The following is a 22,794-nucleotide window of genomic DNA, read 5'->3' as shown; positions in this document are numbered from 1 at the left end:
CGCCCGGCGCAGATTCGCTCGCCTGGCCCCGGCCCCCTCTCCCTCGCGCGCCCCTGCCACCAGCTGCCTCGCGCGGCCCCCGCCCCAGCTTCGCTCGCGCATCCCCGCCCCCGGCTCCCTCGCACGGCCGCCGGCTCCCTCGCGACGGACCGGTCCTCCCCTGCGCCTGCAGGGATGAGCCAGGGTTCACCGCTGGCGCGGTGCCGTTGAAGATCCCAGGGTTCCGAAAGGATTTGAGGGAGCGCGGGTGGTGTTGTTTGGCCTCAATTCATACCTGGTTGTCGATAATGATTCGTGATATCGTGGTGATGTTGGATTGATGCCGCTCGGGAAGATTGATCAGCGTGGAGAATAATAGGTAATGCCTATTTATATTGGTACATGATTGGTATTTGGTAGGCGATCGCAAATATTTCCTGTTTATATTGCCACATGATTGGTATTTGGTAGGCGATCGCAAATATTTCCCGCACATATACTTTTTGTCAGGAAATTTTGAGACTTTATTGTGAACTTTTTTGTTAAGGAAATAAGGAAATTCGCATGCCAAGTTTAAGCATTCCCCAATGTATCTCTGCCCCCATCTTCAAATTGGGGGAATATGCTCCATTTTGTAAGAAATCTCCTTATTCGTCTACTGGCTATGTCGTTTCTATCTAGCATAAGTTCAATACCAATCACATAGCTATAAGGCATAAATTCTAGCATTTTTAATCATAGATGTATTTTCTGCATTGGTTCAATGGCACCCAAAGAAGACATTATTACAAGACCAAGTACTCACATGCTTAGGACAGACATTAAAAATGATGGTAATAAACGCGCAACAGTTAGAAACCACATTAGTTACAAGATAGGAAATATACCTTCATAAGACACAACCAGAGATCAGTTGGGCAAACTCCCTCACCAATGCACACCATAGCAAATTGTGAATAGTGACAAAGAACATCTATAGCGGCTTGCTTCTTATGTGGAGTCTGCAAAACATAGGAACATAGCTGATAACAAGAGAAAACTTTCGAACATTTATAGGGATTTTAAATCGTTATGGACAATTTGATTTAAAAATACCAATTCTCATCGAATTCTGGTTTGTGAGCATAAATCAAGATGAATTGGTCCAACAATTAGAACACACTCGAATCACTGAAACAAATGAAAGATTATAGTTCTTGAAGATGGGATATGTACTTGTAACAATGGTAAACAACACAGCCACTCTCGCATGTGCTTAAGATGGTATGCAACTACATGTATCTAGATTTGGAAAGAAATAAAGCGGTGGTGTATGTATATCATTAGGCTATTATTTCATAATTGCAGCTGGTCGTCGGCGCGACTGAGGCGGTCAATGGCGTCATCGCGCTAGGCAAGCTGAGAGCGCATCCCGTGGCCTCAGGTCTCCAGCCACCCGATGTGGGATGCGCAACGTGGGAAGCTAGCGTGTAGGAGGTGATCTTCCGCGCCACGTCGAGCTGCTCAAACCGGTCCACCGGAAGCATCGCCGCCAGCTTTTATGAAGGTATTAATGAAATCACAGCCAGGTGTGGGTCAAAACTGATACATGCAATTTTAATTTTCAGCAGAGATTCATATCGCAGTACAGATATGAAACTAAAACTGATTTGCAACCACTTCTTGCTACAGGTGCGACCTGATGTTAATAGTTCATCTTAAAACTGATTTGTAGTCACTCTAAAAAAGGGAAGTCAAAATTAATTTCAAGCATTGCTCATCACCTACTTAATATTGATTTGTAGCTACTGTACTAACCTACTGAGACATGTAAACTTGTAAAGCATGCATACCTGAAAGTAGACATCACCTACTTCCTACTGCTGTCATGAGTCCTTAATACATCCTGAATGGAGGCCGCTTTGCAGATCCACAGTATCCAAATTATTGCGAAATCTCAAGAAAAAGTATCTCGAGGAGTTTTTATTTAGTATTGTTATCACTGGACAGTAAACTGTAGCTCCAGGAGTTCTTATTTACATACCAAAGATGACACAACTCACATATATTATTGTTTTTCATACCAAAGATGCAATTGCTCAATAAAAGTGAATTATTTTCAAATGTCAAAATTGACCATAAGTTGACAAGTATTCTGCAGCTGTGTTGCTCAAGAGACTCAGCCTCGGTGTTTTGTATAGGACATGACTAACATTGCTTTTATCATGGTGCAGGTTAATACTTCGTCGAGACGTGCCAGAAGTTTGTCGTCGGGACTGCCTCCTAATTCCCGCCGTTGAAAGCCAATGACAGTGGCTGGAGCAATGACAAAAGCTACTCAAGTTCTGTAACAAGGTATAGCCAATCTTGTTTATCTTCTGGGCTCTGATGCCATAGTTTGTATGAATAGACTGAAGTTGTGAACTCTAGGTACTTGTTCCTATTTGAAATAATCTCGTGAGTCTTGCATCTGTGCAGTGGGGGAGCTTCAAATAAATACTTGGGCGGGCCAAATTAAAGAAGAGCAAAAAAGAATCACATCTTAGCTAGTACACCCTTCGTTTCAAAGTAAGTGTTGCGGTATTGTATAGATTTGCATGTATCTAGATGTATTTTAGTGTGTAGAACTGTAGATACAAGCGAATTATACAAATCTGCCAGGATTATTTCAGAACCGGGGACAGTATGTTGCTGGTGCGTAGGGTAATTCAGAGTTAGGGATTTTCTTTTCAGATAATCCATGAGTAGCTAAGAATTTGGGAAAGAAATAAAATACAGGTGTTGGTTCTTTGTCTTGACGCAATTAAAGGAAAATTTTAAGTGAACTGCTCGATTAATTCTGCACCTGACGCTGCCTGGCACCTAGACCTTGGGCTAGTGCTTACATCACAACCCTTGAACAGTTGGGCATACGATGTGAGATTACGGCGACCGGCAGCCGCTGGTCCAATCCTTTCCCTGAATCCATGTCTGCTTGGGTCTCTGTATTTCCAAACCTTGTGGCTCAATGGCTAGCGCAACACAACCATGATATATGGAGAATGGCTGAATCGATGATGGTCCTAGTCTCGTGGATGCAGTACTACCGACCTGGGCGTGTGCAGCTGATTAACTGGGTTTTAACTGTTAGGCTACCAATGGATTGGTATAGTATTTTTTTTTTTTTGAAAAATCCAGGGCGGGCCATGGCCTGGTTTAGCCCCTACAAAGATCCGCCAGTGCATCTGTGTGCAATACCGCAAATTTAGGGCTTCAGGTAATTCTTGGTTGGCCCCAGGTAATTCTTGTTCCCTCCATCCTTAATTATACTGTCTTTTATACACGGGCAGTAGATGTTAATAAGCATTGTTGGACATTAGCTAGAAATCAGAAGCTACAATGATAGTTTTTTATATATTGTTCAGTCTGCGGAAATCTGAAACGCAACATAAATAGTTCATACACTTGATAGAAAACTGTAATCACACCTAAGAATGGAAAAAATGTAAGTGGTAAGACGAAAATTCTGTCACTTCACACGACCTCAAACAAAAAGGACAATGAGAATGGATAAATAGTGTGTTGCTTCTCCCCTCATGGCATTATATATCCTTTTCTTGCCCCCACATCAATATTGCTACGACAATCCACCTGGGGGAGTTTGCTTTTCGCCTACAAGAAGTTTGTTGATGTGGTTTTGGCAGTGAAATACCCAACATTCAGTATTTTTATCCTTCACTGGTCCTTGGAACCAGTTTATTTGGATCTATTTTTTGGCACTTGGGTACTATTATTCACCTACACCACATCGTCAATAGTTTTTATCGCAGATAAATATATCATTAATGATTTTTGATCACATTCCTCAGTTGATGCCGGTTATTCGGAGCAGCAACATGATTAGCCTGTGGCAGCACCATCATGAGCGGGATTTGTGATTTATGTTTCCTAACTTATATGGAAGGCATGAGCGGGATCTGGGGATGATGCCGTGTTCACCGGTTGTTGGCCTATAGTAGCTCTCTTTCCCAATTTAATCATATTACAATTTCCAGGTGGTGAATCCCAAACTGAATACCGCTCTGTACATGAAGAAGGGCCTCATGATGAGCTTTAGGAAGATGGAGCAATAACACATGCTGAGTTGGAAAAATAAGGGTAACAATGCAGTCCATTTGAAGTTGGAAAAAGATCATCCATAGTTGAAGAACATGACAAAGAACATAGGAGTTTCATTCTCTGAATAAGGGAAATCAAAATGGTAGGATATCGTTCTACTGATACTTTTACCATTGCAAAATCTATGTATCTCTGATACTCGTGGTAATGCTAAGGCAGTTTAATTTTTATTGTAATCCAGAAAAAAGCATGCCTGATTCGAGAGGGGGAGAGGGTGTTACATACCTGAACTCTCTAAACTTCTCTGATGATCCGCCTTGTGACTCAATGAAATTCGGGAGGGACAGGTTGAACTCCAGATACACGAGATCTCTAGCCCGAGCCATGGTTCAGTGTACCTTTTATATGACTGCTTCCTTCTCGCAATTACGGGGCATTTATGGGAAATGTTTTAATTACCATAGCGTAATATATGGGTTGAGTTAATTTGTGGGAAGGTGATATTACATACCTGAGGAAGGTAATTTCTGAGATTACCATAGCGTGATTCCTGGGCTGATGATTCCTGAAGTGGCCCGGGCTGATGAAAGTGATGGATTGCAGCATGAGTTATATTCTGGGAAGGTTAGGACGACCAAAAGGACGACGAAATAGGAGGAGAAGGGGGAACACGTTCGTTCTTTTAAGTAGTAGAGATAGAGATAGAGACTAAAAAGATTATGAGTGAGGGCGCTGGAAACCGAGATGATGCTCGAAGATGTGGATGGCGGGACAAATTACTGAACAAGGTGGATTCAGACTGTTTGGACTTCAAGTGGAATGAATGCCGGTGCATCCTAAAAGATGACATACCTTTTACCAAGATTAATACATAGAGGTATAGCTTGTTTGGAAATCCTCTTCGTGGGACTAAAGCCTCATTAGGTATTTAGGTCTTGACCGGGGGTTCATTGTTTTGTTCTACTTATTTGTCGTCCAACGAGTGAAAGACTCGGTGGGGACTGGCCGATCTTTTTTGGGGTAGGTGACTGAAGACATTAAGCTCTTCGCTTCCACATTTTCTTCTTGTAGTTTCCAACATGTTTTTAGAGGTGCAAATGTTGTTGCACACTCTCTAGCTAGGTTTTGCAAGAACTCTAGTTTGGTGACTGAGTTGTGAAAGTAACTACAACAAGTCGAGAATTAGTTGCTTGTGAAAGTAACACACCTAACTGGGGATTGGTATTACATCTTTCTCATCGTTCATATAGATATTAAATCATTTGATTTGATATAAACAAAAATTCTTGAAGACAAATAGCACAACTAATTAGTGTAACATCTTCAGGGCCCATTAAGTAAGAAACATGAGTATGAGAACAGATTCCATGTTCTCAAAGAGATTAGTAAGTTCTAGTGTACTAGTAGAGTACTACTTTTAACAAAGAGTCGCATGGTAAATGAAGATCTTTTTATCCCAAAGAAATAAATTATAGTAGAAATACTGACCCAAACATGAACAGCCTTTTATTCCAAAGAAATAATGGTGAAACGAAACCACGCATCCTCAAGTAAAACAACTAACAATTGGCACATTTCACATCTCTCTACACTCAGCTATACACACAAAGCTTCTTCCCGAGGGGGGCATTTGCCATGGCTACAGAAAAATCCTTGTTTGATGTTTCTATGGTGCCAGATTTGGCTGACTGCCCATCTACTACTGTATCATGTACCTTGGCTCACAACATGGGATAAAATTGCAGAAATAGATCAGGCCTACCTAGCAAGCCCAAACCTCAGTAAACCAGCTTGGTGCTTGTTCACAGTTGCTGGTAAGTTGCAAAGACCCAACGAGACAGGATAGTCTCCTCATGATGGGCTTTCGGCTGGCTACTACTCCCACGAGACAACATCCTTGGCAGTATCAATGTGCATATCATAGATTCATAGTCCCCCAGATCTTCTTCTGTTATGAAGACTGCATCAATACACCCAGTCGGACTGCTTGGCATGGGTAGCATAACTTGACAAAGGGGTAAACCGCCATCTTCATAATCAAACTCGTAGAATAATCATCTATTTCATTTCCCATGGCTATAGAAACATCCTTGTTTGATGTTTCTATGGTGCCAGATTTGGCTGACTGCCCATCTACTACTGTATCATGTATCTTGGCTCACAACATGGAGAAAATTGCGGAAAGATAGCAGGCCTATCTAGCAAGCCCGAACCTCAGTAAACCGGCTTGGTGCTGGTTCACAGTTGCTGGTAAGTTTCAAAGACCCAAAGAGACAGGATAGTCTCCTCATGATGGGCTTTCGGCTGGCTACTACTTCCCACGAGACAACATCCTTCGCAGTATCAATGTGCATATCATAGCCCTCCAGATCTTCTTCTGTTATGAAGACTGCATCAATACACCCAGTCGGACTGCTTGGCATGGGTAGCATAACTTGACAAAGGGGTAAACCGCCATCTTCATAATCAAACTCGATAGAATAATCATCTATTTCTCTATCAGGGATGGAGGCTTTGCTGTCTTCTATATAATAGGACAGGTTTGTACTCTGTACAGGAAGACGTCCAGTGGAGAGAGTGCTAAATACGATAACAGCCTGCAAAATCATGTTATTGGCATTAAGCAACTTAGCAGATGTATAGTCGAACAACAATAGTGTTCAATTGTAGAGAACTCATGGTTCAAAAAAGCGTTCCTGAGCGTACGCTTAAGCGTAGATTAGAGCTAAGCGGAGCCCTTCCGCTCAGCTTTCGGCCTGAGCGAGAGGAAAAGCGAGGAGGACCTGTGGAGGCGGGCTCTCAGGCAGAAGCAAGAGGGTTAGGGTTAGGAATCCCATACTCATCCCAATTCCACTCCCCTGTCGAGGCAGAAGCAAGAGGCGACACCATTGGAGCTCCTTTGCTCCGCTGGTTAAGCTCTTACGCGCGGCCCTCTAGATCCTCCTGAAGACCACCTAGATAGGGCCCCCTTCCTCCAGCAGCTCGTTCCCCTCGTCCCCTTTCAATCCAGATCGAGGGGATCAAAGTTAGAGAGGTGGGCGTGCGTGTGTGGCGGCTACGGCCTAGGACCTAGAGGCTGGGATGCAGGAGGGGATCGATTTTTGTGCAGTGCCTGAAGTTTTGGGCTTTTGGAGGGGATCAATGTGTTTGGCTACGACCTGAGAAGCAAGAGGCATTTTGTTGGGCCTTTTGTTGGACCAAAAACAACACATAACTACCTGAGGTTATTCAAATATTTCCTATTTTAGGCTTACATATGCCTGTTTTACCCTGCACGCTTAAGCGGCGCTTAAGCTCGCTTAAGCAGTAGTTCCTCTAGGCAGAGCCTCACCGCTCGCTTAGCGCTCAGCGCTTTTTTGAACCTTGAGAGAACTCAATGACAACAGTCCTTATACCTGCCACTGTGATGGTGCCAAAAGCACCCGGGGCCTAATGGATCGGACATGATCCAAAGCTGCTTCAGGAGTCATGTTCCTATATTTAATCTGAAGATGAAGAAGATAATAATCTGTCATCAGCAACTAATGGGGATATACAACGTTCAGTTTGAAATCTAATTATGTAGCATATATATTACCAAATAGCACAAAACAACAGTGGTGCTTCGTCCTCTTCCAGCTTTACAGTGAACATAAGTAGTTCCACCCTGTGATGCATTATCTGAAAAAGAAGGAAATTATGTATTTAATTCCACCCATTTGCGGCCTATTTTAAATTCTGAAAACCAAAAACAGATCTTTATTTGTTTGGTTGTTTCACATTAAGAACAAACCCATTGGATATTTTCTTGTCACTAATAGCAAGCCATGGGTGGGCCAAATCCTTGAGTTCCGTTAAAACTTCGAAAATGTGTAGTTTTCAAATTATGATACAGATATGCGGTTTGTGAAAGTACTTGTTAAATGTAGTAAATAGCTGCCAGATTCGCAATTCGATTGATTCACGATACCTTCTACAAATTAACTTGGATAGGGAGGGGTTATAAATCTCCGGTTTGCAAATCGAGAAAGTGCCACTAAATATTTGTGTGGAGACCCGCATGTGGGTAGAGCACAGCAGGTCAGACAGCAATCCTCCAATCCAATCAACACAACCATCGTCTGTCCAAAGAAGCCCAACAACAAGTCTCCTCCGAAACTCATCACAGCTCATGCTCTTCCAAATCCAAATCCCACAGATTCATAACAGTAGCCATGATTTTGGTAGGGCACTGTCCCCATCTACATAAATATAGGTCTCGTTTTCTTTTCCAATGACATTTATATTGCCATTTTCACTTATTATATCATGCATGATGTCATATATACAACGACATCAAGCAAATTCTTCATCATGCTGTTGGCAAGGGGGGGTTTGCATTAAAAGATAGTGTTGCAACTTGCATGAAGTTATACCTATACCTATTCCATCAAATACTACCGACCTAACAGAATACTTAATTCCGTATACAGTTGAGCGCGAGGTATCATCTGCGTCGCTTGTGATGCTGACTGCTACATGCTTTGCTTCCCTAAATATGAGCCAACAACTACTAGCTTTGCATCCTAAGAAAACTGATGTAGATTTATCACTTGTATCCAGGAAGTAACATGGACTTACGGTGAATAAATTCAATGGCTCGACAGATATCCTCAAGAGAAGGCGCAAAACAGTAGTCTCTTGTGGCAATCACAAGGTGATCAATCCCATGGGCCTAGAAAAAGGAAGGCACTCTACTCGTTAGCAATTGGAAATGTATAGTTAGCAGAATAATGGAGCATGGCTCTGAACCAGGAAATCAGACCAAATTTACCTGGTACAAGGACATTGGGACCAGAGTCTCATACGGCTCATTCAATGTCACAACTCCCTGGACTCCAAGCTGCTTCAAACGTGGAACGTCGCTTGGGAAAGGAACCGCCCCTAGCAAAATACACTGCAGATGGAGGTAGGACAAGTTAGACGGTGGGATCTCAGTAGCATTGGTCACTTCATGATATACACATCGAAATACTAAAACGTGCAAGGCAACACTGCAACAACCAACAACTGCAAACGAAGGCGCGCTATTCAGGAACACAATCGTCCTTTCAATCAATACCAGAATGCTTCTGTGGTCCTAAGCATGTACACACATTCACCCACGAGAGGAAAGACCACGAAACAGTCGTACAGAAGAACAAGCAAAGGAGACACAGATGATAGATATACCGACGAAAAGGTGTTCAAATTTTTAGCCTGAAATGAGCAGACACAGCAACAAATCGCTGGCCATCAGGGTCATAGCTCTCCCGACAGGTGAACAGCGCTTAAAAGGGGAAGAAAAACATGATGAGATCAAAGGTAATTCTGAACAAAACTAGCAGTACGGTGTCACTGATGTAACCCTTATACAGATGTTCCCAAACTAGATGGCACAGCAAAATCCCAGAGGTAAAACTGGTGCTCAAATCACACCCTACACCAGCAAAAAAATGGTACTAACCCTATTATCCAAGCTCATCAACGCCAGGTGAACTAATCGAACCCAAAAAAAGTCAATACTGTGGGAACAGGCAAACTACAAGCAAGCACATAGTCCTAGCTAGACAAACTAATCACGGAAGGAATCCGCGTGAGGGCAGGGTGAGCAACAACCTGGTCGACGCGATCCCACCACCGGAACTCGGCCTCGAACTGGTTGCGCAGCACGTTGTAGAGGAGCGTGGGGTAGAAGAGCACCCTGGCGCCGGCGCCGACGAGCGCGCGCTTGGCCCTCACCCGCGCGACCTCGCCGCTCACCGGGGCCTCCTCCTGCTGCTCCTCCGCATCTGCCGGCCTCCCGTCACCGTCTCCCAGCTCGCAGATCCTCATCCCCGCCTCCCGGCACCAACCCTAGACGACGGGACGCACCCTCGCAGATCGGCGGGGGCGCGGGGAGGGGAGAATCGCAGATCGAGAGGCGCGCGGCTTCGCTCGACCGTGGCGGCCGGGGTGGGGTGGGAGGGACGCGAGAAATGGGGACAGTGTGGGTTGGGCAAAACCTCAGGAGAAGAATGCGGTGGGGAAAACAGGTGGCGGAGTTTGCTGAATCAGATGGATCGAGAGGGCTGGCCGGTTTTTGGGTGGGTTGTTTGTTGGTTGGTGCGATTTATTATTGGTGGAGTCGTTTTTCTCCTGGGGTCCTTTGACAGTTGAGTAATTAGGCGATTTCGTGATCTTTATTTCCTTTTTGTGTCAGCTCCCTTTCATGGCTTTGGTAGTAGGTGCAACAAATCTTCAACGTTTAACACGACTTCATGCACTCTCAGAAACTAGCTAAAAGGTACTACAAAAAGAAAAGGAAAAGGGAATTTTCAAAAAAATGTTTCTTGCAAGGCTAATTAATGTACCACATATGAATGTTATCCAAAATGAGATCGTGCTTTGTAGTGATATGTAGGACTCCTTTGATTCATAGGATTTGCATAGGAACAGTGTAGGATTTTGATCTTATGGAAAATTTTCCTATGCTAGTTGTTTGATTCATAGGAACAAATCCATTGTGAACTAACCTTAATAGAAATCTGCTTGTAGTGCAAATTCTATGGAAAAAGCATTAGGTCATACATCATGAAAAATTCATTTGGTACAATCAAAGAAAACTTCTCTTTCCATAGGATACAACTAGGTATGACATCCCTAACCTATGCTTTTCCTGTCCTATGAATTAAAGGAGCATGTAGTATCAAACTCTACCTTAAGGTCGTACCCTAGCTCAAGTTGTCAAGATGGATCATGTTTGCCTCGGAAAAATAATATCATACAAGCACTAGCATGATGAACATATCAAGGTGAAATCATCCTGGATAATTATTGAGTCGGTAGCGAACTGAGCCACGGTCTCTTTACATAAGTCGATGTCACTAGCGAAAAATCTAGAAATGAAAATTTTAGTAAAGATAATCCAATGAAGTCGTATGTATGGACCAAGTGTTACGAAGAATGGTGCATTTAGAAGAGTGTTAGTATTTTCTACAGACACCAGGTATTCATGACACAATCTACTACTAGTAGTAGTATTTCCTAACATTGTTGCCTTAGCGCTGGCCGTGGATGCAATGCATCTTTCCGCAGAGTTATGTTATTCATCATATGCACGAAATTTAATAGAGATCGAAGGATCATATCGCGGATAGAATGATTATAAGCTAGCACGTCAACGAGACATTTAATGGCCACATCGGGTGGGCTGATACCGTCGTGGCATGTGCTTATTCTGCTTGGGAAAAGCACAAAGATAGAGTTGTTGGTGACAAAGACATGCATTTGACCTAGCTAGTGTCCATTCCTCATTAATCTAAACTATGTAGAACAACCTGGCAAGAGAAAAAGGAAAATATGAGAGCATCAAACCGACGCAGTAATTAAGCACCTAAAGAACTGCTAATTCTAAAACCTACTGATATTGGCGTGAACCGGTCATAGATGCACTAAAAACTTTTTTTGCATGGTCGTGTTATTTTAATTTTGAGCGGTTGATTAATTAAGCTAACATGTAAATTAGAAATTTCATGGCCACATCAGGTGGGCCAGTCCGTGGTGTCATGGCGGTATGCTAATTCTGCTTGGGCAAAGCACGAGGCAAAGTTGTTGACGAGAGAGACTTGTATATATTTGACCTAGTGTTTATTCCCCCAGTAGTCTAAACTATGTAAAACAACCTGGCAAGAGAAAAGGAACACTCCAAACTATGTAAAACAACCTGGAGTATATGAGAACATTCAAGAAGTTGTAAAGTTGACACCAAACAATACTTGTACCTGTTGAACAAATCGGTGACGCTGCCTCGCAACCAACCAACCCAGAGTGGGATTGTGCTTCAGTGACTTTGTCAGCCCACAAAGTCACTGACTTTGTGTCACTTACAAGTGGGGCCATGTGTAGTCCACATAATGAAGGGTTCCACTTGACCCCACTCGTAAGTGACACGAAGTCGATAGCATCTCGTGCTGACAAAGTCATCAAGACAATCCCCAGAGTGCCCATGAAGACTGCACCTGCTTCTAGCACGAACGGGCAGTAGCAAGAAAACCAAAGTTGGGTTTCGAAAGCTACCTTACCAGAAGAAAAGAAAACGGAGTAGGAGCACGTGGACAGCATTACGGGTAACCGAAAGGGTGCGGATGGAAAGGTGCCTAATCGCGCACCAGTTCCAGGCGAGCAGTCCCGAAGCGCCTGGATCGGCCTCTGTTCTGGGCCGCTCGCCAGATTTTCCCGCGTCCGGCGAGCGAAAGCTGCCGAGGAGTTCTCGAGCCCGCCCGCGTGGAACGTGTGGATGGCAGCGGTGGACCGCGGCGAGCTGGCGTCGTCAGCGGTGGCACGCCGCCCGTACGAACGCAGGCGACTGACCTGACCTGCCCCCTCGTCGCGGCGTCGGCCAGGCGGGCGGCTCTGTCGCGGGTGGACGCATCCGGCTGCTGGATGGTGTTTGTGGGGCCGTGGCGGCTGAGGTCCTCGGGAGAGATGATGCGGTATGTGGGCCCGGTGACTGTGCTGGGCCCGCTGCACTAGCGCACGCTCTTTGACTCGATCGGGCGGCAAAGGTGCTAGTAGTTGGATCGGGCGGCAAAGCTGTGACCTGTGAGCGATGGAGCATGGTATCTTTCTCCTGAGTATATTTCGACTCTTTGTGCCATCTAGTATTCAACTACGAAGCCACGTATTATTTCTCCTTACAAGAATCGGATCGGATTAGAATATTCGTGAACATTACCGCATAGCGTGGCACGTACAAGATGAATAAGATGAGCGCCCTTCAAACGCACGCCTCGCCATAGACTGGTTGGTTATAGTGGGGAGTAATTTAGACTTAGAGCATCTCTAGCAGAGTCCATAAACACGTGAACTGAAAAATGCGACTTTAGTCCACCGAACTCGTATTTATGGGCCAAAAAACCGTTTGTCACGGATTAGAAACCGTAAAAGTGAAACTGAAAAACGGAATTTGAAATGGCGCTGGTAAATTAGGCGATGATCATAGTTCGACATTAAATAGATGCTCCGATTGAGCATGAAACGTACATACTTCCACAAATTGAACTTCTTTTACGAGCCGGCCCATGTTTTCGCTCTGTTATGCGACTAATTCGGCCCGAACCCGTAAATCCACCGGAAAAGTTCTGTTTCAGCGGGATTTACGGGCTCTGTTATAGATGCTCTTACTAGTACAGATTACTACTTTCATAGTGAGTAGTAACTTATACGTGGTGTCATGCATTGTATCATTTATTATGTTGTAGACTCATCTTGCCTTGGGGTGTGTGATGTTATGGTAACATAGCTAGTTACCACCTCACTCTTTTTTTTTCATTTATTAATATGTCATGTCATCAAAATGCCTTCATATGTGTGATGTTACTATTTATGTTACTCCCACTATGAGCAGTCTAACTAGTTATCACATCACTTTCTTTCTTTATTTATTAACATGCCATGTCATCAAAACATATTAAGATGTGTGATGTTACTAGCTATGTTACTTCCACTATGACTAGTCTTATGTGATCGTAATCATATCTCTCGACACAAATCTGTTGTTTCAATGTCGTGCGTGTTCTCTCTTCACGAAATTTTGTTTTCACTCAGTCCACGTGTTCCTCTCCCTTCGTAAAATTCTATTTTGGTCCCCATTCGGTCCGCGTGTTCCCCGTGCATCACCACTGACCTTGGATACATGACAACCGCATAACCTGCCTTTCAAGAAAAATCACAGCTGAAACGGAAACTCCAGAGTCACTACGGCGTCTAGTTCTAGTAGCACAATGTTAACAACCGTGCCGTTAATCCTGAAATTATTTTGCTTGCATGAATGCCAATAGCCAAGTGCTTATCACGCTAAGACTGGCGGCGACATAGCCAAGTGCAGCCAGCAAAGGAGTTACTGTAGAAAATGTCAATTTAATTAATCTTCAGGCAGAAGCCAGAACATTGCAGATTGCAAATTTTGGCAGATAATTGCGGATCAACAGGCCCATATAACTGGCATAGCAGAATGGGCCGACCACACGCAGGCCTAAGATAGCCTGCCCATCCTCGTCTTATACAGCTTACGAAAAGTTTCATCAGAGAGCACAGAGCACTCGACCAATCCTGTAAAAAAAAAAGAAGCAACGCTTCTGGTCGGGCTCAACCCGCCGCCCAGCACACCGCACGGCGTCGTGAACAGCCTCCCACCTCCTCGGCGGCTCCCCCTGATCTCCCTCCCGATCGCCACTCCCCGCCCTCCGAGCTCGCGGGCCGCGGCAGCTATGCAACGCATCGCCGGCAGCCACCTCCGCCGCGCTCTCAAGGTACCCCGCGGCTAACCCTCAGCGTTCGCCAGACCAACAAGCTGGTTCGTCTAGATACCGAGTGTGCTTGTGGAGTCGCTGCCGATCCCTGTGTCGTTGCTTCTGTGTTCGATTGGTCTAGCTTTCGTCATTTAAAAACGGGCCCTAGAGTGTACGCATGGCGTGTTTCTTTTTTTGCGATGCACGCATGGTGTTTGATGTGGGTGTTCTACTGGTTGTTCCTCCATTAGATAAGAAAAGGATATTGGAGTAACTTCTACTATCAGCCTATCAGTTGATTTCAACATGGATTTAGACAACTTCGTGAGGTGATGTAAATACCCAGCTTATTTAATTCACAGCCGAATCAGAACAACAACCTTAAGGATGTGCTTTCTGGTGTTGGAGCTACGATTTGGTGTAGGGCTAGGTTGCCCTGGTACGTGCTATTGGTCCAGTCAAAATGCAAAAAAACGTGATTTTGTCTGTATGCTGTGAATATGTGATACACAAACACAAAAATAAAAATGGTGCATTCAATTTCACGAATCTGTGATACTATATAAAATGCCTAAAACACTCTCAATGATAAAACCACATATTATTTATTTGTATACAGCTGGGCTATTTTTTGGTAATTATATTTACTTCGTCATTGATAACCTAAGGTTAGTATGGTCAAGATATCTGACCATGAGCCGGCCATCGATCTATGGCTTGGTAGATGACTTCCTGGAGGAGGCAGCGCAGTGTGCTAGGGCTGGTGCTAAGGGTCTAAGGGTAGTGCTACCGACGACTTGGGATGTGCACTGATGTATCTTCTTTTGTTTCTCCTCCTAGGAGGATTGTAAAACTCTCTATCTTTTCAATGCAATGAAACGCAAAAGTCTTTTGTGTTTTCTCGAAAAAAGATATCTGACCAGTCCTCCCTCTTACATGAACCTCTGACTAATTTGGTGCGCGTCGCAGTTAATTGAGTCCAACAGATTAGCATAATTGACGCCTCCATCTGCCTCTCATAGAATCGCACATGTGCTTAACCATCTCACACAACCAAGTGTCAGAACTCAGAAGTCCTAACCATACATGAATGTGCGTAGACACTGACAAAGAATTTGCCACTCAGAGACATCATGATGGAATGGAATGACTGACAAGAAGGCAGTTGCTACCTGTGATTCAGCATGCATCTCTTCATGCAAGAAACTACACCCTCTTCAATGACTATATAATTAGTACCAGGAGATGAAAGACAATTCCCATCTCATCTCATTTCATATTCCATTCTGACATTACACAGCCGTCACATTGTTCGCTCCAGTTGGTGAACATCACCGTTTTGTAACACATCCAATATAAGAACACATGAGTAGGTTTATTCCTTTCTTAACAGGGCCCAACCCTGTCTAAACAACGTGGTCCTGTGTCTCTTCTTCTTTAGTGTACTTCCTCACACATCACAATTCACACTGTAAGGTCGATATTTAGAACATCGACGACTATACTTTAGTTGAGACTCAAGGGAAATATAGATGTTACTGGGCACATTTTGTTCTTGTAAATTTACATCTGGTGGATTTTGGTTTGCAATTTGGTCGTCTTCAGTTTCTAATGTATTTCGCACACAAGTTTGTTTCATGTTACCTGATGTTCATGTCACCACACATTTATTTTTTGTGTTTGCAGCAACATGGTTCTAGCAGGTTTGCTAGTACAAGTGTTGTGAAGCAGTCTTCTGGTGGTTTATTTGGTTGGCTTCTTGGGGGGAAGCCAACCCAGCTTCCAACTCTTGATGTCCCTCTCCCAGGCATCACCCTTCCTCCAGCACTTCCAGACTTTGTAGAGCCAGCTAAGACAAAAGTTACCACTCTCCCTAATGGCATCAAAATTGCTTCACAAACATCAATGGTATTACTATCTGCCTGCAGATGTTTCACCGTGTTCGCATTGTTTTTGCATTTGCATGGAAGTAACCTGTATGGACTTAAGTGCAGAGTCCAGCTGCAACAGTGGGATTGTATATTGATTGTGGTTCTATGTATGAAACACCTGAGTCATCTGGAGCATCACATTTACTTGAGAGGATGGCATTCAAGAGCACCACGAATAGGAGTCATTTGCGGCTAGTACGTGAGGTAGAATCCATTGGAGGGAATGTCTCCGCGTCAGCTTGTCGCGAACAAATGTCCTATACCTATGATGCATTCAAGGCCTATGTACCCGAAATGGTTGAAGTGCTTATCGATAGTGTGAGGAATCCAGTATTTTTTGATTGGGAGATTAAAGAGCAGGTATGCTGTCAGCTAAAGCTAGCGCTCCAGGTTTACCTTTCATTGTATTAATGTCTTGTTCTCTTACAGCTGCAGAAGATCAAAGCTGAAATAGCCGAAGTTTCTAATAATCCTCAAGGTTTACTTATAGAGGCACTCCATTCTGCTGCCTATTCTGGGGCACTGGCAAAGCCTCTGATGGCACCAGAATCTGCTATACATAGATTGGACAGTAGCATTCTTAAGGAATTCATTTTTGTAAGAATTATCAACCTGTCGTCTTATACTGTTATTTAGTTCAAAAGGCAATCCTTGACATTTGCATGCATTGAGTCATTTAGGAAAACTACACAGCGCCCAGGATGATCCTTGCGGCATCAGGAGTTGAACATGACGTGTTAGTATCAGTTGCTGAGCCACTTTTGTCCGACCTTCCTGGTGTGAAGCGTCCAGAAGAGCCAAAATCAGTTTATGTGGGAGGAGACTATCGATGTCAAGCGGACTCTCAAGTGAGCTATTGCTGTTTTTCTTCATTCCGTGCCATTTCTTAACGAGGATGTATATATGATTTACTTCAATAGTTCTAACTTCTTTTCTCTCGTGGATAGGACACACATGTTGCTCTTGCCTTTGAAGTGCCAGGTGGATGGTATGAAGAGAAAACAGCTGTAGTTGTTACTGTCCTTCAGGTATTGTTGCCGTTGGCAAACATTTAAGCGTTTTGTAATTTACGAACAAAACTCTAGAGTGGAGCAGTTTCCTTTCTTTATGGTTCTCTGGTTTACTGATTATTAGGATTGCATATTAGTTGCGAACTATGTCCAATTTCCATTGTAATAACAAGTTAATAACTACTGCACTATATGAACAATTTGATGCTTATCCAGATGCTCATGGGGGGAGGTGGTTCTTTCTCTGCTGGTGGTCCTGGGAAGGGCATGCATTCTCGACTATGTATGTTCTCCCTTCCAATTATGCATCCCTGCCAATGATTCGAAATTGAAATTGATTGTACTCATGCTGCTTTACCAACAGATCTCAGGATATTGAACCACTACCATCAGATTGAATCATTCTCTGCCTTCAACAGTATATACAACCATTCTGGTCTTTTTGGAATTCTTGCGACAACTGTAAGCATCTTCAGCCATAAAATCCTTTTAATTTTTATTTATGAAATTAAAGATGTTAAAAAAAACTCCATGCTGTCTTGTATCCTTTGGAAATAGTTATTTTTTGTGCATAGCTAAGTTGGTCTCTTTTACTGGGCTAACTGATATATCGGTAATTAGTCTTACGTGAAACAACACAAGGCAAAGAAACTTATTACTCATATCTCATATAGGAAAAATTGGTTCCAAGCAGCTAAAGCCCTTTCTAGCCAACATAGAGACAAAAGTAGCTTGAGTAGGGAAAGAGTGAAAACTCTTGATGCTTTTGTAGCAATAACCAAAGCAAACTCTTGATGGTTTGTAATATATTCTCTGCATAGCAAAGAGGCATGTAACCTGCCCTAATTTCAGCCGTTTGGCATGTCTGTGTCCATCTTACCTTCATTCCACCATATCACTATTTCATCTACCATTTTATACCGCTATTTTCACTTTCTACTTTCCCTAGGACACAAACCATGTAAAAAATGTGTAAATGTTCAGTAAAGACTTGCCTAGACTCCATTTTATATCTCTTCTTTAGTTTCTGTTCGCTGTTTGCTTGTCCTCACAGTGCTGCGAAATGGACAAATGGTTGGATGAATGCGATCTAGTTTCACACTTACGCACGGATTCCAGCATTTCATTACTTACATTTGCTGTTATATAGTTGTATCTAATATGCTTTTATGTCCTGCGATCATTGTCAGAGCCCAGATTTTGCCTCAAAGGCTGTGGATTTGGCAGTAGGAGAACTTCTTGAAATTGCTACTCCTGGAAACGGTTTGCATCTTATTTTGCATCATGAGCCGTAAGAAATCATCCATCTAGAACTATGAATTGTCCACTCATTGATCTTTCCACTTGGCTTTGTTTTTACTTAGTTACACAAGAAGAGCTTGATCGAGCTAAACAGGCGACGAAGTCTGCAGTTTTGATGAACTTGGAATCAAGAGTATGCATTCCTAACTCTTAACTGAATCTTTCAGGCATACTTTTAGTTCTGTATCCATCTTAGTCCCAAAAGAGGCCTTCAACTCTAGTACACCATTACTTTTTCTCTTCTTCTAATTATATATGTTTGGAAATTATATAAAATGTCATGTTAAGGTAATTCTGTTGTGATCTGCTAATATCATTTTCAGGTGACAAGTCTTAAAAGTTTTGTGTTTATTAAGTCTAAAATTTTGACTGCACATCTAAAATATGTCTAGTAGGGTTGGAAGAAGTATTATATTTTTGATAAGTAGTCTTATTCATCTCAGGCTGTAGCATGTGAAGACATCGGGAGACAGATTTTGACTTATGGTGAAAGGTATGGCTACACAAGCATTGGCAACTTCGCTATAGCTGTCATTCCCCACTGTTGATCTTCCTCATGCACTAGCCATGTATTCAGTATTGCTTCTGTTCTAAAATTTAAGACGATTTGGTAGCCTATTTTAGCCTACCAAAACATCTTATATTAAGGAACGGAGGTAGTTCATTTTTATCATATGGGTATAGTTTCTCTTGACCAAACTAGGTAACTACTACTTATTACTGTGACTTACCATTGCTTATGTGTGTTACCTTGTCTTCTGTTTTAGCCTTTAATACTCCCTCCGTCCCATAGTATTTCAGAACATCTTTGTGCTTGTGTAAAAATTGCAGTCTCATTTCGGGGGAATTTGTTTTCTAAATTATATGTTTTTTTCATGGGAAGAGTGAACATGCTTATAATTTTTGGAACTTGGATATATGTGCTTACTTTGGTACATGAAATATATGTGAATTTTGAAAGTTGAATTTATATTTTAATATATATAGGCTCAATAGTTGATTGATTAGGCTCTCGGCTGAAATGAAACAAAAAATTCATGTACTGCAGAATTGAGTTTGAATTAGTCTACAATAACCATGAATTGACACCAAAAATTTATTGCCAATTTGTTTGAATTAGTCCGGAATTGGGTGAATTGGCTTTGGTGTACCAAGTTTGAGGTGACCGTAGAGGCTGAATGAGCTGAAACAGTATGCAGTTTCCTTTGGCAGAGTTGGGATAAGTCTTATTGGACCATCTGGAACATTTTTAGATTTTCCATATTGTTAGTACCTTCATATCTTATCTTGTGAAGTTGCCCTGTAGTGTATACTGATCTAAATGAACCGCACATCACAATATTGAAATCATAATATCAGTCCTCGGGTTGTTGGTAAGTTAGTCTAGCTAAAAATCAAAATACATTAATGCAAGCTATAGATCATTTTTTTTTACAAATAAACATGTACCATATTCTAGTTGCTACATGCATGGTTTTGGGGTCGCTGTATAGTCGTCGAGTTGTTTTCCAAAAATCACGGCGACTCGTGACTCGGCGACTTATGGCGGCTATACAGTGACTCTCGTCGATTATACACTGAGGCGCAGTGTTAGCGACTCACTTTTGAGTCGTGACTCAGAAACCTTGGTTACATGTCAACTTTATTTGAGATATTTTTTTATTTGTTAACAATTTGAGACTTCCCATTTCACTAAGGAGAACATGGAGGCAGCAAATAAAATTAATAATTCTGATTAGAAAAAAATGAATATCAAGCGTTATAGTACGACTTTCAATACTAAGAAAGCAAGTCTGCGTTTACATATATGATTTAAATATCACCATCTTGCTATGGTAATCTTGATGCAAAAAACATTGCATGCGAGCATTGCCTGCAATTTTCTATTATCTAGCCAGCACTTGATCACTACTAGTGTGGCACTAAATTACAGTTTCAGCCTTTTCCCCTTGGTTTTGAATCCGGTGATTCTGCTTTCATGACATTACAGGAAACCCATCGAGCACTTCTTGAAGGATCTTGAAGCAATCACTTTGAATGACATTTCTTCAACCGCTAAGAACATTATTTCTTCACCCCTGACAATGGCATCGTGGGGCGATGGTATGTTGTGTTACTAAGCATACTGTTTTTTGAATTGTTTTTCCTATAAGTTTGTGCAATATTGTTTCAACTGTAATCCTGTGGCTTACTAAAATGTTTGTTTTGCAGTTATTCATGTCCCAAGCTACGAGTCTGTTAGTCGGAAATTTCACTCAAAGTGAGCAAAATTATATCGCGTAGTTTCCGCATGACATGTTCCGGCTGTATTAGATGTGTAGAAATGTACATGTGTAACTATTCTGGCAATAGCCCTAACTACAGAATCGACCGAATAAATTCTTTCACTTATTTTTTATTGGATATTTATTACGTGGATAGCATTTTCACCGCTTCAAGTTTTAGTACATGACAAATGACCCACACCATTCACCCAAGACAATATTCAGCACCCACCCGTTACTGGATTTATCTGGTTGGATGCACATGAAGCTGAAAGTACATACATCTACTAAAAGTTGGTACATCAGCTCTTTATCCTAGTTTTTTTGGTTGCCTTGAACAATATGTAACACCTTATATCAAATAGATAACAAGTTTTAGAATATATATAGACATGTGCGTCTATTTACTAAAATCCTATATTTGAAGACAATGTATTATTTCTTAAAGAAATCCTTATAAAATGGCTCGTCCGCTCATCTCAGTCTGGACGAGAAGAATATATCCCCCGCTTTCAGTACCCTGTACCAACGTCTAGAAGGATGATTCCGTGTCGTATCTGACTCTGTTCTCGACTTCTTCACACAGTAACTTCCTGATTCCAGAAGATGGACCCTCGTCCATACTTCTTTCCGTTTCTGCCCCATGAATTAGACTCTGCGGTGTGAGCTGTACCACCAGGTACAACGAATGGAGCCACACGACCGAATCTAGTCAAGCAATTTGCCATCGTCTGGCCACCTGTGCAACCTAAAGTCCAAATTACAAAATTTATGATCTGCTTGTTTCAGTCTACGGTCAGTTGGTCGCATAAAAGCATGCGTCATGAATCGTCTGTTTTTGAGAAAATAGAACCTTTTTTCTTCCATTTCAAAATATAAGCAATTTTGGAAACCTGGTACTCCCTTCGCCCACAAATAAGCAGACGTTTGAACGTGACTTAAATCAAATTGTATTAAGTTTGACCAACTCCTTAGAAAAACTAACCTTCCCGGTTCAACATAGTTGCACAAAAGAAAGATGTGGTACGCGAGCGTATATTTGTTTGTTTAGGTTGCTCACCACATACACCATGTGGTACGCGAGCGTATATTTGACGCTTGCCCTTGATCTGTCTAATTAAGTGTCGTGCAGGATCACATCAAGGGAAAAAGAAAGATGTGCAGCAGCATCACTTCAATGCTTGAACAACAACAACAACAACAAATTATCCAACTGATCATTTATCGAAAGAATCGATTGAAAATGCTCAACTAGGAATAAAAGAGGTGGGCGGTGCTCGCTTTATTCCAGGAGCAAACGGAAAGGAACTTCTTTACAGATGCCAGATATTATTGGGTTAAGTTAAACCCACTGTCAACCAGTGGTTGAACACAACCCTCAACTTGTAAAATAAAAAAGGAAAAGGAAATGATTCATTGACCGAAAATATATACATCTATGTATACAGCTATATACATAGACTACACATTTATAGGGATATAAAACCCAACATAAATCTAACGAGTTTAGCTACACTCCCTCCGTCTCGGTTTAACGGGCGCACGTAGTTTAAGAAATTAGTTTGACCATTATTTTGGTCAAAAAGTATGAAATATATGTCACAAAAATTATATCATTGAAAATGTTTTTTTATACGTATCTAATGATATAGATTTTGTAGACAAAAAATTTATATTTTTTTGACCAAATCAATGGTCAAAGTTTATCTTAAACTGCGTGCATGCCTATTAAACTGATAGGGAGAGAGTACAAAACTTTGCAACAATGTAATACACACCTTGGAGATCATGGATCTCTTATCACTCCCCATACCCATTTAGCTAAGGCCCTCAAAGTTCCTACTTAGGAAAGATTATTTTCAAAAATCTAGACACTCAAGAGCCATCACACAATGCAAGGTCAAAAGTGGACACAACACCTTCTTCTCGACAGATGGATCCTACCTGAACCACTAGCTAAGAC

General features: G+C 42.2%; 2 protein-coding genes and 1 long non-coding RNA gene across 6 annotated transcripts; 2 read left to right on the top strand and 1 right to left on the bottom strand.

Moving 5' to 3' along the window:
• The first annotated feature begins 2,250 nt into the window (after nt 1-2,250).
• LOC124668220 lies at nt 2,251-4,473 on the top strand. The gene is made up of 3 exons (XR_006991602.1): nt 2,251-2,313; nt 3,993-4,198; nt 4,298-4,473. It is a non-coding gene; the product is annotated as an uncharacterized LOC124668220 (long non-coding RNA).
• Nucleotides 4,474-5,540: 1,067 nt separating this feature from the next.
• On the bottom strand, nt 5,541-10,126 carry LOC124660271 (phosphatidylglycerophosphate phosphatase PTPMT1-like). 4 transcript variants are annotated; one of them, XM_047198087.1, is made up of 7 exons: nt 9,673-10,126; nt 8,849-8,971; nt 8,656-8,749; nt 7,634-7,716; nt 7,452-7,541; nt 6,515-6,653; nt 5,541-6,085 (listed from the first exon to the last, which is right to left on the bottom strand). In XM_047198087.1, exons 1-7 carry the CDS (start codon nt 9,886-9,888, stop codon nt 5,859-5,861), a joined length of 972 nt encoding a protein of 323 aa, XP_047054043.1. In that variant the 5' UTR covers nt 9,889-10,126; the 3' UTR covers nt 5,541-5,858. The 4 variants fall into 4 exon arrangements, with proteins under 4 accessions (XP_047054043.1, XP_047054041.1, XP_047054042.1 ...); XM_047198085.1 differs by lacking the exon at nt 5,541-6,085 and adding an exon at nt 6,093-6,230 and having other exon boundaries at nt 6,269-6,653; nt 9,673-10,125; XM_047198086.1 differs by lacking the exon at nt 5,541-6,085 and having other exon boundaries at nt 6,118-6,653; nt 9,673-10,124.
• A 4,104-nt stretch (nt 10,127-14,230) lies between these two features.
• On the top strand, nt 14,231-20,958 carry LOC124662100 (mitochondrial-processing peptidase subunit alpha-like). The gene is made up of 13 exons (XM_047199989.1): nt 14,231-14,345; nt 16,011-16,232; nt 16,319-16,615; nt 16,685-16,852; nt 16,936-17,103; nt 17,203-17,283; nt 17,482-17,548; nt 17,630-17,727; nt 18,456-18,528; nt 18,630-18,700; nt 19,011-19,060; nt 20,558-20,670; nt 20,779-20,958. Exons 1-13 carry the CDS (start codon nt 14,304-14,306, stop codon nt 20,829-20,831), a joined length of 1,503 nt encoding a protein of 500 aa, XP_047055945.1. The 5' UTR covers nt 14,231-14,303; the 3' UTR covers nt 20,832-20,958.
• The last annotated feature ends 1,836 nt before the right edge of the window (nt 20,959-22,794 follow it).

The sequence above is a fragment of the Lolium rigidum genome, chromosome 6, assembly GCF_022539505.1.
Source record: "Lolium rigidum isolate FL_2022 chromosome 6, APGP_CSIRO_Lrig_0.1, whole genome shotgun sequence".
Classification (NCBI taxonomy): Eukaryota; Viridiplantae; Streptophyta; class Magnoliopsida; order Poales; family Poaceae; genus Lolium; species Lolium rigidum.
This window is presented reverse-complemented; position numbering and strand designations above follow the sequence as displayed.